Raw genomic sequence first — 16000 nt, 5'->3', positions numbered from 1 at the left:
AATGATCTGATCACCTGACTATGATCCAGTACAGACATGTGATGATCTGCAGTATATAAATGATCCGATCACATGACTATGATCCAGTACAGACATGTGATGATCTGCAGTATATAAATGATCTGATCACATGACTATGATCCGGTACAGAGACATGTGATGATCTGCAGTATATAAATGATCCGATCACCTGACTATGATCCAGTACAGACATGTGATGATCTGCAGTATATAAATGATCCGATCACCTGACTATGATCCAGTACAGACATGTGATGATCTGCAGTATATAAATGATCTGATCACATGACTATGATCCGGTACAGAGACATGTGATGATCTGCAGTATATAAATGATCCGATCACCTGACTATGATCCAGTACAGACATGTGATGATCTGCAGTATATAAATGATCTGATCACATGACTATGATCCAGTACAGACATGTGATGATCTGCAGTATATAAATGATCTGATCACATGACTATGATCCGGTACAGAGACATGTGATGATCTGCGGTATATAAATGATCCGATCACCTGACTATGATCCAGTACAGACATGTGATGATCTGCAGTATATAAATGATCTGATCACATGACTATGATCCAGTACAGAGACATGTGATGATCTGCAGTATATAAATGATCCGATCACCTGACTATGATCCGGTACAGAGACATGTGATGATCTGCAGTATATAAATGATCTGATCACATGACTATGATCCAGTACAGAGACATGTGATGATCTGCAGTATATAAATGATCTGATCACATGACTATGATCCAGTACAGACATGTGATGATCTGCAGTATATAAATGATCCGATCACCTGACTATGATCCGGTACAGAGACATGTGATGATCTGCAGTATATAAATGATCTGATCACATGACTATGATCCAGTACAGAGACATGTGATGATCTGCAGTATATAAATGATCTGATCACCTGACTATGATCCAGTACAGACATGTGATGATCTGCAGTATATAAATGATCTGATCACCTGACTATGATCCAGTACAGACATGTGATGATCTGCAGTATATAAATGATCCGATCACCTGACTATGATCCAGTACAGACATGTGATGATCTGCAGTATATAAATGATCCGATCACATGACTATGATCCAGTACAGACATGTGATGATCTGCAGTATATAAATGATCTGATCACATGACTATGATCCGGTACAGAGACATGTGATGATCTGCGGTATATAAATGATCCGATCACCTGACTATGATCCAGTACAGACATGTGATGATCTGCAGTATATAAATGATCTGATCACATGACTATGATCCAGTACAGACATGTGATGATCTGCAGTATATAAATGATCTGATCACCTGACTATGATCCAGTACAGAGACATGTGATGATCTGCAGTATATAAATGATCTGATCACCTGACTATGATCCAGTACAGACATGTGATGATCTGCGGTAGATAAAACGCTCGTACAGGGCACAGGCGGGGATCACATAAAATGGTTTATTTAGGTCAGTACCAGACTTGTAAGAAGTGGACACAGCAGGTGTAATAAACAGAACACTTTATATATATATTTATATTATATAAAAAAATTCACATCTTCACCTAATAAAACCACAGAATCGCCTCGTCTGCCTTTATTCTGCTTCTCAGTATTTACAGCTATAAGATTTAGTAATGTACATGTATGTCCTACTGACGTGAACAAACCGTCTCTGGGGAGAATGAAGGGTTAAAAGAAAACTAAAGGAAATAAAAACGTTACTAAACACACGAGGGAGCGCTGCTCATGAGGTTGTAGTGAAGGAGACGCGAGTCCGGGGGGGGGGGGGGTGACCTGCGCTCAGGATCTGCTATACATAATTCATGGCTGAGGATCTGACACAGTCTTAATGCCAAAAGAAAACTACAGGGAGGGGGCACCTGGTCGGCCACTACACATCCTGGGGGTCATCATCTACAGGAGAGGTAGCATCACTGGAAAGGGGTAGACCAGGGGCTCAAGTCCTCCCCCTCAGGAACATGATGATAAAGAAGTCCTGAACAAATGGTGGACCGAGGGGGAGGGGTTTAGCGTCAGTCACATGGTTTATAGCTCAGACTCATCAAAGCCGTAGAAGGATTCTGGGTCACTGTCCGCCTCGAAGAGCTGCTGTAGGACCTCGAGGTCGGGGTACTCCTCGTCCTGGTCCTCGTCTAGCTTCAGTTGTCCTTCCAGCAGGTCGATGAGCTCCTCTTGCATCTCTGCGTTACGTTTGCTTGTATTGGCTGTTCCATCCGGTCCCGGCAGGACGCTGGCCACCAGGAAGGACTGCTGCACCAGTTCTGGGTGTTCACCGATTACGTCTAGGACCTCACTTAGCCAGCGCACCACAAGCTTGAGTAGTAGGTCAGAGTGTTCCTCCTCCATGTCTCGGGCCTGGTCACTCCATTTCTTGTGTAGAAAGCCAGTGACCGCTCTCCTAATACAGACGTTCAGGGGTTGTATCTTATTGCTGCAGCCGGCAGGAACCACGGCGGGCAGGGTGCAGGTGGAGCTGAGGATAGCCAGGACCTCCTCTGACATGTGTGATCGGTGACAGTCCAACACTGCCATGCCTTTGTTATTGGGACCGTCCACATGTTTCTGCCAAACCGTGGACGACCACAGTTCCATGACCTCATCGTTAGTAAAACCGTCTTCTCTGGTCTCTAGCCTGATGGAGTCTGGCACGCGATCCACTCTTTTGGAGCTGCCCCGACAACACACCAGTGTGGGTAACAGGCTTCCGTCCGCCAAGATAGTTAGCACAATGTCGCACCACGGCTCCCCCGTTCCCACAGTTTGCAGTGCGCTCTCTTTCCGCTCGTCGCTACTCAGGAGTTCCAGATCGAGAAAGAGTGAAATCTCATCGACTGCAGCGATCATGGACAACGGGAGGTCCCGGCTGTGGATCTGCTTCTGTACAAAACTAATAAACATTTGGGCGTTTTCCTCCATGTCCTCAGGCAACCGGCTGGCCACGGCGACCTTATCGTGTGTGCTCAGGTTGTGCCGCAGCAGGAACCTCACCGCCCACTCGTAGGAGATCTTGAAGCCTCCTTCTAGGGAGCGCCCGATCTTTGTGGCCTTCTGGAAGAGCGTCTCCTCGTTGACCGGCAGCTGCTGCTCTCTCTGGATTAAAACCCACTCGGCGAGTTTCTCCTCGGCTTCGGAGTCGAGATATTTGCCCTCGGACAGGTTGTCTTGGTTTTCGGCCTGAAACCTCTGCAGCCATTGCCTGATGTGTCTTGGGGAGTTGTGGAAGTGTTCGGCGGCCTGTTGTACGCTGCAGCACAGAGCAAACAGCACAACGCGAAGCTTCTTGACACAGAGCTGCTGCTCCTTGTCCTCCCCGTCCTCCTCACCTTCTCCGGCCTCCACATCGTCCACATCAATACTCTGCTCCTTTTGCTCGGGGCTGTAGCTGTCGGACGCAGACAATTCTTTCCATTTGTCGTTGTTCTTCACCTCCTCCTCTATAACCTGCGGACTGGTCCTATTGTTCAGTTCCTCTTGAGGTCCCAAGACCCTGCAGCAGACGGGTTAAAAGAGACAGATTAATAAGAACGCAGAGAACACCTCAAACAACACTGACAGGAATGGACATCACAGCGAATACAATGACCCCCCCCCCCCCGCTCTTATAGAGAAATCAGGGTTTGGTATTTCATTTTCGTATGATTTTTGGGCGCTTTAGAAGAATCAGATGTCGATCATTGAGATGTAGAGAATCACTTCTGGTTTTATTTACACATCGATATGCGGGTAAAACAGATACAGAACGAATAACACTGCCGTGAAATGCTCTGCACCGATTCTACCCGCATATTCAAGTGTAAATAAACCCAGAACAGGCGCAGAGCGAATAAAACGTGTGTGGCGTGAAACACCTCAGTGTTATTTGTTCTGTTTGTGTTCTTGCTTTATTAACATAATATACAGGTAGAACAGGTCGGTGTTATTTGTTCTGTACCTGTATATTGATGTGTGAATTAAACCAGAAGTGATTCTCTACATCTTTATGTCAGACATCTCTTGTTCCTCTGACCTCCCTGCTGTGAAGCCGGTGGCGTTGCCGGCGGGACCATTGCACAGGTGTATCGAGTATGTCGGCTGTTACCCTGTGACTTTTTTCGAGAACTTTCGGGTGCAATGGACACAAACCATAGTGCGCCTAAACAACCAAACCAAGAGGTTCCCATTTATTCAGCCAAGGTGGAAAATGTAACAAAAAGACTCGGATTGGGAAAAATGTAAAGCCACATCCACATTTGGGATAAAATAGCTGAATACGATGACTTTCCCTTCACTACAATTTATTTTAACAATAGTGAAAGAGGGTAAGTGTGTAAAGGATGCCCACTACAGCCCATCTGCATGACAAACACGTCCAATGTGGGGTCACTAGTATATATTCTTACCATGACAGGTTGGGTGAGGTAGAATCTGTGGAGACAAATACAATAAGGTTACAATGGTGACGACTTACAATAAGGGGGAACTTTTCATAGATCTATAGATCACTCCATGGTCCATCATCCATCAACATTGATTATATCTCCTATCTATCCATCTACCTATCCACCCCCCCCATATTTACCTACCTACCTCATATCTACCTACCTATCATATCTCTCTATATCTCTCTATATAAACACTTACTTGTGCCCATGATTGACGCATAGCAGTGTGTTGAGTTGAATACCAGATGTTTAGTCATTGCGTCCCCGATCCGTGTCACGAAAGGGCAGGAGGAACATGTTAGCACCATATCTTCACTGCAGGGGAAAAATAAAAATGAGGAGGATCAGCATCCTACAGGTAAATGCTCGGAAGCGCTGATCTATGGGCATGGCACTCACCTGGGCAGACAGTTCTTAAACAGCGACTGGTACTTCGGACTCTTCCGTGGGACGTGGTTGCTGAACAATTAAAGACAATTCGAGTCAGTATCTCCCCACAGGCCTTACTACAATACTGACAGATTGACAGCAGCACAGAGGAATACACACATAGCCTGCATTAGTCTGTGCAGGGGCCACTCACTTGATCATGTGATTAGCGTAGGCGCGGGAGCAGCAGGTACTGTATCGGCAGAGAGAACAGTGCACGTATGTGGGGAAGTGATTGTGGAAGTCAGGGATGTCGAAGCTGCACTCCAGACACGACTGCTTTCCTACAAGGACCCTGAGAAGAAAGGACAGAAAACGTTACCGAACAATCATCTTGTGGGGGTCGACAAATACAAGGCGGGGGTGTAGAATGGAGTACAGGACGGTATCCTATAGACATGTAGCCTGATCAGTAACCCTGACACTGGTTCAGGAGATGGACCCTGACAGATACCAGGGTGCCTCCAGCTGTAGCAAAAATACAACTCCCATCATACCAGACAGCCTGTGGCAACATCTGGAGCAACACTGGTTGGGAAACACTGCTCTAGATCCTAGGTGTCCAACCTGAAGCCATCCAGCTGTTGAAAAACTACATCTCCCAGCATGCCCGGACAATCAAGGGGCTATCTGGGCATGCAGGAGTTGTAGTTTTGCAGCAGCTGGAGGCACACTGGCTGGCAAACACTGTCCTGGACAGAACAAATATAAGATAATAAGTCCCAGTACTGGACCTGAAGCGCCTCAGGACTCACCGTTTTGAGTTGTCTGCAGTTTCTATGGAATCTATAGATTGAACAAGCGGTTTGGGAATCATGTCTGGCAGAGGCATTAAAGGGGCATCCGAGGACAAAGGCAGTGCCCGTGGCGGTGCTCGAGAGGCTCGGATGGTGACCTGTGCGCAAAAAACAAATAATTCATAGACAACATTTACAAACCGACCGGAAACACTTGACAGGCGCGGCGGACTACAGGCTGCACTAACCTTGGTGCCCGGCTTCAGACCCTCCAGCTGGCGAGGTTTGCGGAAGGTTTTGTGGTGCTGTAATTTGTGTTCGATCTTGTCTTTTGCGAAGAGGAACTGCAGGCGGCATTTATTGCAATGGTAGACGCTCTTCTACTTGTCGAAAGGAGTGAGGAGGCCGCCGCACAACAAAGAGAATTCAATGTAAGAAATGTAAGAGTGCGTTACCATGATGTGTAACGTTTAGAGCAATAACTCAGGGCTATCCTTCATATAAGATATAGGAATAAGGCTATCCTTCATATAAGATATAGGAATAAGGCTATCCTTCATATAAGATAGGGATAGGTATAAGGCTCCTTCATATAAGATATAGGTATAAGGCTATCCTTCATATAAGATATAGGTATAAGGCTATCCTTCATATAAGATAGGGATAGGTATAAGGCTCCTTCATATAAGATATAGGTATAAGGCTATCCTTCATATAAGATAGGGATAGGTATAAGGCTCCTTCATATAAGATATAGGTATAAGGCTATCCTTCATATAAGATAGGGATAGGTATAAGGCTCCTTCATATAAGATATAGGTATAAGGCTATCCTTCATATAAGATAGAGATAGGTATAAGGCTATCCTTCATATAAGATAGAGATAGGTATAAGGCTATCCTTCATATAAGATAGAGATAGGTATAAGGCTATCCTTCATATAAGATAGAGATAGGTATAAGGCTATCCTTCATATAAGATATAGGAATAAGGCTATCCTTCATATAAGATAGGGATAAGGCTATCCTTCATATAAGATAGGTATAAGGCTATCCTTCATATAAGATAGAGATAGGTATAAGGCTATCCTTCATATAAGATAGCGATAGGTATAAGGCTATCCTTCATATAAGATAGATAGGTATAAGGCTATCCTTCATATAAGATAGAGATAGGTATAAGGCTATCCTTCATATAAGATATAGGAATAAGGCTATCCTTCATATAAGATAGGGATAAGGCTATCCTTCATATAAGATAGGGATAGGCATAAGGCTATCCTCCATATAAGATAGAGATAGGTATAAGGCTATCCTCCATATAAGATAGAGATAGGTATAAGGCTATCCTTCATATAAGATAGATATAGAGATAAGGCTATCCTTCATATAAGATAGAGATAGGTATAAGGCTATCCTTCATATAAGATAGAGATAGGTATAAGGCTATCCTTCATATAAGATAGGGATAGGTATAAGGCTATCCTTCATATAAGATAGAGATAGGTATAAGACTATCCTTCATATAAGATAGAGATAGGTATAAGGCTATCCTTCATATAAGATAGAGATAGGTATAAGGCTATCTTTCATATAAGATAGTGATAGGTATAAGGCTATCCTTCATATAAGATAGAGATAGGTATAAGGCTATCCTTCATATAAGATAGGGATAGGTATAAGGCTATCCTTCATATAAGATAGGTATAGGTATAAGGCTATCCTTCATATAAGATAGAGATAGGTATAAGGCTATCCTTCATATAAGATAGGGACTATTGATCGCATTCAGGGTATTGGGCAGACTAGATGGGGGGATGCTTCTTCTCTGCTGACACATTCTAGGTTTCTATCCACATATGAGAACCAGACACGTCCCATCATGCATCAGACACACGGGAACGTCGAACCGTAAACAACCACGTTACCTGGTGCCGCATGAAGTGCTGCTGGAAGGCGTTCCCGTTCTTGAAGACCTTCAGACAATAAACGCACAGGAGGTGCCGCGTGTCTTCATGATTCAGCCTGAAATGTGTATCCACCTCCGCATAGATGGACGAGCGGTAAGAACAAACCTGCAGGACAGGGGGGGGAGGGGTACTGTTATGGGGGAACGTCCTGCATCGGGGGAGGACGCCGCAGCATGACACTTACCTGGCACATGTACGGCATCTCTCCAGGTTTGTGGGTGTCTTTCATATGTTGCAGGAAAAGCGGCTCGCTGTCAAATGCCCATTCACAAATCTTACATTTAGCTAAAAATAAATAAAATATAAAAAAAATTATAAAAATATTAGGGCTGCATGATTTGGGGAAATGTGAACAATTTCGTGCCCAATCCCCTCATTTCATGTCCCATCTCATCCCCCTTGTCATAGCTCCCGCAGGGGAGACCTGAAAATCCTGGTGCTCACCTCACCCCAGTCCCTGAACTTCTCAGATCCTCCTCCGCGCCGTCCGATGTCTTATGGGACTTACAGGACCTTCCTGCTCAGTGGATCACTGGCCGGACATGTGACACAACTGTGGCCTCTGATTGGCTGAGCGGAAAAGGCCCTGGAACCAGCTGATTGTCAAGGGAAGATACCAGAACTGCATGGAGGAGAAAGGGATCTGCAGCCGACCTACGGGGACCGAGGTGAGTGCCCCTATTATTACTAAGGACAGAGTTTCCCAACCACTGTGCCTCCAGCTCTTATAAAAACTACAACTCCCAGAATGTCCAGACGGCCTTTGGCAACAGCTGGAGCAACACTGGTTGTTCAGGAATGCTGGGAGTTGTAGTTCAGCGACAGCTGGAGCAACAATGGTTGGGAATCACTGCTCTAGAGCCTAGGTGTTCAACCTGCTGCCCTACAGCTGTTACAAAACTACAACTCCCAGCATGCTCATAATAAAAATAAAATAAACATTGGTAGAATTACAGATTGTGATTAACCGATCAGAAAAAAGTTATCATCTAGGTCAGTTCTCCAAACGGTGTGTCCCCAGCTGTTGTAAAACTACAACTCCCAGCATGCCCGGACAGCCAACGGATGTACGGGCATGCTGGGAGTTATAGTTTTGCAACAGCAGGAGCCACACCAATTGTTAAACCTTGATCTAATGGTTAGCTCTTACACTGCTCCCAGCCCTGCACCATTACTCACTAGTGGACTCGTAGGAGCTGTGCACGTTCTCCAGGTGACACTGTAGCTGGAACGGGGTTGAGAACTGTCGGTAGCAGTGTTGGCACGTGGTGTGCCCGTCCACCTCGCCATTCTGTTGGTCCAGCTCCACATGGTGCCTCATGTGATTCATGAACCTTAGAGGAGGAAGAAGCGTTAGATGTGATAAGCCAGACGAGCGGCCCCTGCATACGGTTATATCCCCGCCCTCACCTGATGTTATTCTTCAGCCGCTTGGAGCAATGTGCGCAGCGGAAGGTGGTGGCCACTTTAGGTAGCCCTTGCATCTGGTACGTTTGGCCAATATCCCGGCCATAATAGAAGTCATCTACCAGCATGATGAGCTTGCCCTGCGAGGCGTCGTCCGCGGGGTTCTCCTGGGTCTTGGCAGCTGGGGGCACCGGGCCGCTCGGAGTACTGGGAGTTTTATCGGGGGTGGTCTGGGGCGTTGGCTCCGAATCAGATTTCCCTTTCTTGGAGAAGTCCACTAGGTCAGGACAGCAGTACTAAATCCGGAGAGACATAAAAAAGGATTACAGCCAATCGCAAGACGCCATCAGAAGGGCAGACAATGGTCACATGGGTCTATTTTCTATTGCACAGAAAGGAGCGGGACAATGATTTTCCTTTTGCACTTTTTTTTTCCTCCTCACCCCTTAAACTGTTAAAGACATAGGGCATACAGGCAGCACGTGTTTGCTACCATAGTAGCCAGAAGCTCCCTGCTTATGACGGGCAGAGTAAGTGCCATTATTGCAAGTGGAAGTTGGCGGTAGCTCACTGAACCCCTGGGGCTCTTGGAGCTTAAATGGTTAACACTATAATCAGTGGATCACTGATCATACTGTGTAATGCTATAGCAGTATACAGTGAACGCAATCTAATGTTTACATGGAAGTCTCTTATGGGCACTTAAAGTGCAAAATAATATAAAAATAAAAATATTGTTAAAATTATATAAAAATGTCCTCCCCTAATAAAAAATAAATAAATACATCTTATTTTCCCATTTTACAAAAAATAAAAATAAAATAAAAACATTTAATAGGGATCGACCGATTATCGGTCAATATTCACAATTTTGGGCGTTATCAGTATCGGCAATTACCTAGTCGATAATCCGATAATGCCCCGCCCCCATTGCCTCCCCATCCCTGGTTTTATAATTACCTGTTCTCGGGGGGCCGGGGTCCACGCTACTTCTGGCTCCTGCGTTACGCTGTGCGCAATGACAAGTGACGTCCCCGTCAGTGCGCACAGTGACAGCTCAGGAGGACGCCACCGGAGCCACATGTAGAGTGGACCCCAGGAACAGGTCATTGTAAAACCGGGGAGGATGGGGGAGGCAATGGGGCGGTCGCAGTGATAGGACTCAGGAGGACCAGAATATCGCTATAAGTTATCGGCCCTAACCTCCACAGAGTATCGGTATCGGCCCTAAAAAAATCAATACCGGTCGATCCCTAATATTTATCAGCTTAACATATTAACAGCAAAACAAAATTAAAAACAAATTAAATTAACGTCTCATCCTGACACTGCAAGCGGTGTACGGCGCGGGCGCCATACTGGCCGGCCCCCAGCTGATTCCTGTAGCTGGGCAGGCGTTAATAGCAGACATGCCGCGGCCAGCTATTAACCCTTTAGATCACCGCTGTCAAAGTTAACAGTGGCATCTAAAAGGGACATTTGAACCATCCCTGGTGGTCCAGTGGGGTGGGGTGGGGTGGGGTGGATGCCCCCCCCCCCCCCCCCCCCGCAGCGCGATACGTTCTATGGAATCACATTGATCTGTATGAGGAATCTACCTAACAGTCCCGTAAAAAAAAATAAAAAATAAAATAAAATAAAAACACACCCTTTAACCCCTTCCATATTAAAAGTTTGAATCACCCCCCTTTTCCCAAATTCCATATAAAAATATGTTACTATAAAAATAAATGTGGTATCGCCACGTGCGTAAATGTCCGAACTATAAATTATGTTAATTAGGGGGCGTGGCTAGCCATGTGAGAAAGAAGCAGCAGGACTACTGAGCTCCGTCCGCTACACGGCTACTATTCTAGGGGACTTATCCTGCACTCATGAGCACAAGGAGGTCTGGGAGGAATCGCAAGCACCGGGGATCATCCCAGCAACCCGCAGTGACCATTTCCAACTACTTTACGCACGGAAGGATGGCGGGCCATTCCAAGATAGCGCGGGCACCTCAGCCAGACGTGGCGCCCGCCCACCAGCCTCCTAGTGCTGACAATAAGGGGAGCGGTGAAACTGCCGGACCGCGCCAGAATCACCTCCCGGCACTGCTAGACCTACCGAGGCGACCTCCGCTGAGTGGACCCTCTTCCCCTGCTGCAGCTGGAGACAAGGCAGGAAGAGACCAGTCCTCGCTGTGCCTCAGACCGGAAGGCCCACGCAGCTCTACACCGGAGTCCAAGAGAGGCGTCCCGTCGCTGCCTCCAGTTCCCTCACAGACACAGCAATGTGCGCCGCGCTCTCCCGCTGCCGCGGGGAGCGCGATCCTGGAGCGGATCGCGTTGCAGACAACCATGTCAACTGAGGTAGGAGGCATAGGGGATTCCTCTGCAGGACAGAATCTTGGGGGGCCCGCCACCCTCCCCACCACATCTATGACCAGAGGAAGGGCCTTGTCACCCTCCTTATCACAGAGTTTTCCCCCGATCCTCAGAAGCCCCCCTGACTCAATATATCCTCCTCAGAGGGGGAACACGCTGTGGAGGAACTATTTAACGGGACCGATACCCCTGCCCAGCATGCACTGCCTGGTGCTGGCCCTGAATACTCCCACTGCTCGAGTCACACCATACCCTCTGCCTCTTCAGCTGGCAGGGAGAGTGGGGTCTTATCTACAGGGCATCTCCCCTCACCTGGGCGAGCGCCTGCTGTTGGGAATGGTCCCCCTGTGACACCAGCCATGCTCGCTCCTGACTTGCCCCCCCCTGCACAGAATTGCAGGCCCTTCTTGCACTACTTCCCAACTTCCCACAAAAGCAGATATGGCGGCCCTGGCCCTTGAGATGAAGTACAGCTGGCGCCAAGCTCTACAGACGGTTAAGGACGACCTTTCTGCCCTGGAGGAGTTCAAATCTACGGTTCTTCATACTATCACAGACCTACAGTCCACTGCCTCCTCTCATTTCCATCTTCATCGAGCCCTTGCTGATCATATGGATGATATAGAGAATAGGAATTGCCGTAATAATGTGAGACTGAGAGGGCTTCCTGAAGCTACCCGTACGCCAGACCTCCTCCCGACGGTCACGGACATCTTCAATAGGATTCTAGGACGCCCTCCCGGCTCCCAGCACTGACCCATCCCGCCCGCGGGATGTTATCTGTAGGATTCACCGTTATGTCTTAAAGGAACAATTGATGATGAAAGTATGTCAGAGGGGTGACTTTAATGGGCCAAATATTCAGGTTTACCCTGACCTTTCTAGGCGTACCCTGCGCCAACGAGCCTTGCTGAGACCCTTGCTCCGACTCCTTCAGGATCGCCAGATACCCTATCGCTGGGGCTTTCGTTCGCCCTGCATGTGTCTCAGGGTAACACTACTGCGACCCTGAGATCCCCAGATGACTTGCCACGGTTTCTTACTGCGCTTGACCTGCCGCAGATGGACCTTCCGGAATGGACCGCTTTCCTACAAGACCCCTACGTTTCTGCTCCTGCTGGAGCCGGCTCCCAAAAGGCAGGCGGTCAGACGTCCTCACCCGGACTGGCCGATGCCGCAGAGACAACGCAGGCCGGGACGACGCTCGGATGGCCCCTCTGCTGAGACCTGACCAGCCTACTACCCTCCTGATGGTCTCTAGGATTGATCGGCAAAAGTCCTGGACTGGTTTCTAATTTTTGTCCTCTGGGCCCCCTGTAGGAGACCTCCATAGAACGCTGTCCCAGTTGGCCCTTGCTCCTTGTTTTCCATTTTGACTCCCCTAGTACTACTACTGATTCCTGACCCCGTGGGGAACTCTGGTTTCTACATGTGACACCATGACCGTGAGCGGATCCTGTGGTCCGTCCCTTTAGTTACTCAGTTGGATTAGACTTTCCTGATTGCGCCAATAGCTGTTTTGCCTACCCCCAATTAGGTCGGGTGTGCGTTCTGTACACCCCTTTTGCAGATTGTTACCTGCGTGTAGATTCCCCTAGCAAGTTCTTTTGCTTTTTCAGTTACCCCGTTTTGATTTCTGTGTGTATTATTACGGATTTCTGTTCTCTCCCTCTTTTCTAGTGTACTTCCCCCGCTCCGGGAGCCCTCTGACCGTCCCTCGGCTGCTACTTACCCCACCACTTCACCGGTCTTCCCTCCAACTGACTGTAAGTATGACTGACATAACACTTGCCACGCTCAATGTTCAAGGCTTTAATGTCCCTGAAAAACTGTCTAAAATTCTTTATCACATGCACAAACTGAGAACCCACATCTTGTGCCTACAGTAGACGCATTTCAAAACTGACCACATTCCGGATAGACTTAGCCGATACTTCCCCACCTGGTTCCACTGCCCTAACCCGGACTCCCGCACAAGGGGAGTCTCGATCGGTTTTCATCGCTCTCTGCCCTTTGAGATGCAGGTGGTCTGCTCCAACCCTGAGGCACGTTTCCTGTTTGTCCGTGGTCGGGTCCTGGACCAGGTGGTGACGGTGGCTACCATTTACACGCCCAACACGCCCAAGATCCCCTTCCTGACTCGCACATTAGAGAAGTTATCTGTCTTTTCCCAGGGCATGTTGCTACTCTGTGGGGACTTCAACATCCCACTGCAGCCGCTGCTGGATACGTCTACACAGCGTACTGCAATACCGTATCGACAGCTCAGTAATTTACGCCACTCTCTCCACTCAATGCAGCTTTGCTATGTGTGGCGGCTCCAGCACCCTGCAGACAGGGATTATGGGGGAGATTTATCAAAACCTTTGCAGAGGAAAACTTGCCCAGTTGCCCATAGCAACCAATCAGATTGCTTCTTTCATTTTTCACAGGCCTTCATAAAAATGAAAGCAGAAAGCTGATTGGTTGCTATGGGCAACTGGGCAAGTATTCCTCTGCACAGGTTTTGCTAAATCTCCCCCTATACCTTTTTCTCGAGCCCACATAGGACGTATAGTAGACTGGATTATATACGCTCTCAGACCACGCTCCCGTGTACTGTTCGTTTCCGATCCCTGCACTTACTCCCCCTAGATTTCAGTGGCGTTTGAACAAGTCACTACTCCTTGATGTGTTGTGTCTCTCAGAGTTGAAATCCACGATCGCCCAATTCCAGGCTGATCATGCTGCTGATCAGACTCCTCTCCCATGTCAATGGGAAGCGCTCAAATGTGCGCTTCAGGGAGAGTTCATTAAACACGGTTCGCGCCTCAAAAAAGAGAAGCGAGCGAAATTGAGCCGCCTCTTTGATACTCTGGCATCATTAGAGGCTCTGCACAAGAAGACTTTGCAGGAGTCCACTCAGAGACCTCATCAAAACGCGACATGATATTCGCACACTTTTAAACGACTCATACAGGCGCTATAAACAAAAGTGCTCAAAAGGCCTTTTACGAGGGGGGAAATGAGCCAGAGCTCTTCGGGATAAACGTGCGACCTCATATATTCCATCTATCTCTACACCTGGGGGAGGGAGGAGCTTCCTCACGGAGCACATTTTAACGGCCTTCAAGCGTTACTACAATGATTTATACAACATCCCCACCCCGCCACCTGGTCCCCCTCTTCACCCTCCCTGCGTGACTATATTACACAGACGGCACTGCCCCGCCTTTCTACGGAAACCATTGAAACTCTGGAGGCCCCGTTCTCTGTAGAGGAGGTGGAGAGAGAGCCATAAGCCGCTTACCCACGGGCAAGAGCCCAGGCCCGGATGGGTATACAGGGAAGTTCTTCAAAACCCTGAAAACTGAACTGACCCCACTCTTATGCCACTCGTTTAACAGTATAACACAGGACAAAACCTTTCCCATTGACTCCCTGCGTGCACATATAACGGTGATTCCAAAGGAGGGTCGTGACCCCAACATTTTGTGCAAGTTACCGACCCATCTCACTGCTTAACGTAGACACCAAGTTGTTTGCTAAGCTCTTGGCGGAGAGATTGGTGGTGGTCCTTGGGCCCCTGGTTCACCCGGATCAATCAGGTTTTATACGCTCCCGAGAGACCCGAGACAATACCGTCCAGGCCTTTTCCCTAGTGCATCATGCGATTTCTCGGAACCAGCCACTGATGCTGTTATCTTTGGATGCCGAAAAGGCATTTGATCGGGTGAGCTGGGGGTTCATGGAGGCCTCCTTGGCACAGATTGGGCTAGGCCCACTGATGTTGGGTAGAATTAAAGCCGTATACAAAAACCCTAGTGCGCAAAGATTAATGGGTCTCTTTCCTCTTCGGTCCCTATCCGTAACTGAACAAGACAGGGGTGCCCGCTCTGCCCCCTACTCTATGTTTTATGCATGGAACATCTGATTGCCTTGAGGAATGACCCTAATATTCAGGGTTTCCCGGTGGGGGGCAGCGAACACCTCTGTTCGGCATTTGCTGACGACTTATTGTTTCTCCCCTCTCCCACTTCCTCCCTACCCGCACTCGATGAAGCCCTTCATAGATACTCCTATTTTAATTACCATCGAGTGAACATGGAAAAGAGTGTAGCATTGAACATTACCCTCCCTCCAGAGGAGCTGCTGGTCCTACGTCGCACCCATCCTTTTAAATGGTCCTCCTCCTCCATCAAATGGGGGTACTCGTTCCAGCCGATCTGACCGACACATACTCCCTTAATTTTCAGCCCTTATTGTTGACTATTGAAAGAGATTTGGCTAAATGGTCCAAGGGGACCTTTTCCTTGTTAGGTAGGGAGAACATTCTAAAAATGAACATGATGCCCCGCTTGCTTTACCTTTTCCAAACTATTCCCCTGGCCCTGCCCTTGTCCTTTTTCAAAAAATTACATTCTCTGATCCGCTCCTTCGTTTGGGCGGGGCGACCATCGAGGACGGCCAATCGGATACTGACCAGACGGAAACAATCAGGAGGACTGGCAGTCCCTGATTGCAAAGCATACTATGTTGCAGCCTCACTGGTGCGCTTCTTGGACCTCACTCATGGTCGTCCCTCTAAGCGATGGGTGGACGTAGACTTGGCGGAT

The 16000-nt window shown here is 47.8% G+C and overlaps 1 protein-coding gene across 6 annotated transcripts in view; it reads right to left on the bottom strand.

The window, feature by feature from the left end:
* Positions 1-1498: 1498 nt before the first annotated feature.
* POGZ (pogo transposable element derived with ZNF domain) overlaps positions 1499-16000 on the bottom strand; it is a 34820-nt gene continuing 20318 nt past the window's right edge. For all 6 annotated transcript variants that reach the window (XM_056545744.1, XM_056545742.1, XM_056545741.1 and 3 more), the window contains 11 exons: positions 9043-9335; positions 8812-8966; positions 7817-7917; positions 7591-7737; positions 5912-6043; positions 5682-5821; positions 5081-5221; positions 4897-4956; positions 4697-4812; positions 4456-4480; positions 1499-3563 (listed from right to left, as the gene is read on the bottom strand). In XM_056545744.1, the coding sequence (XP_056401719.1) occupies positions 2102-3563; positions 4456-4480; positions 4697-4812; positions 4897-4956; positions 5081-5221; positions 5682-5821; positions 5912-6043; positions 7591-7737; positions 7817-7917; positions 8812-8966; positions 9043-9335 (2772 nt within the window). In that variant the 3' untranslated portion in view covers positions 1499-2101. The remainder of the gene's footprint in view (positions 3564-4455; positions 4481-4696; positions 4813-4896; positions 4957-5080; positions 5222-5681; positions 5822-5911; positions 6044-7590; positions 7738-7816; positions 7918-8811; positions 8967-9042; positions 9336-16000) is intronic.

The sequence above is a fragment of the Hyla sarda genome, chromosome 11 (assembly GCF_029499605.1).
Source record: "Hyla sarda isolate aHylSar1 chromosome 11, aHylSar1.hap1, whole genome shotgun sequence".
Lineage (NCBI taxonomy): Eukaryota > Metazoa > Chordata > Amphibia > Anura > Hylidae > Hyla > Hyla sarda.
This window is presented reverse-complemented; position numbering and strand designations above follow the sequence as displayed.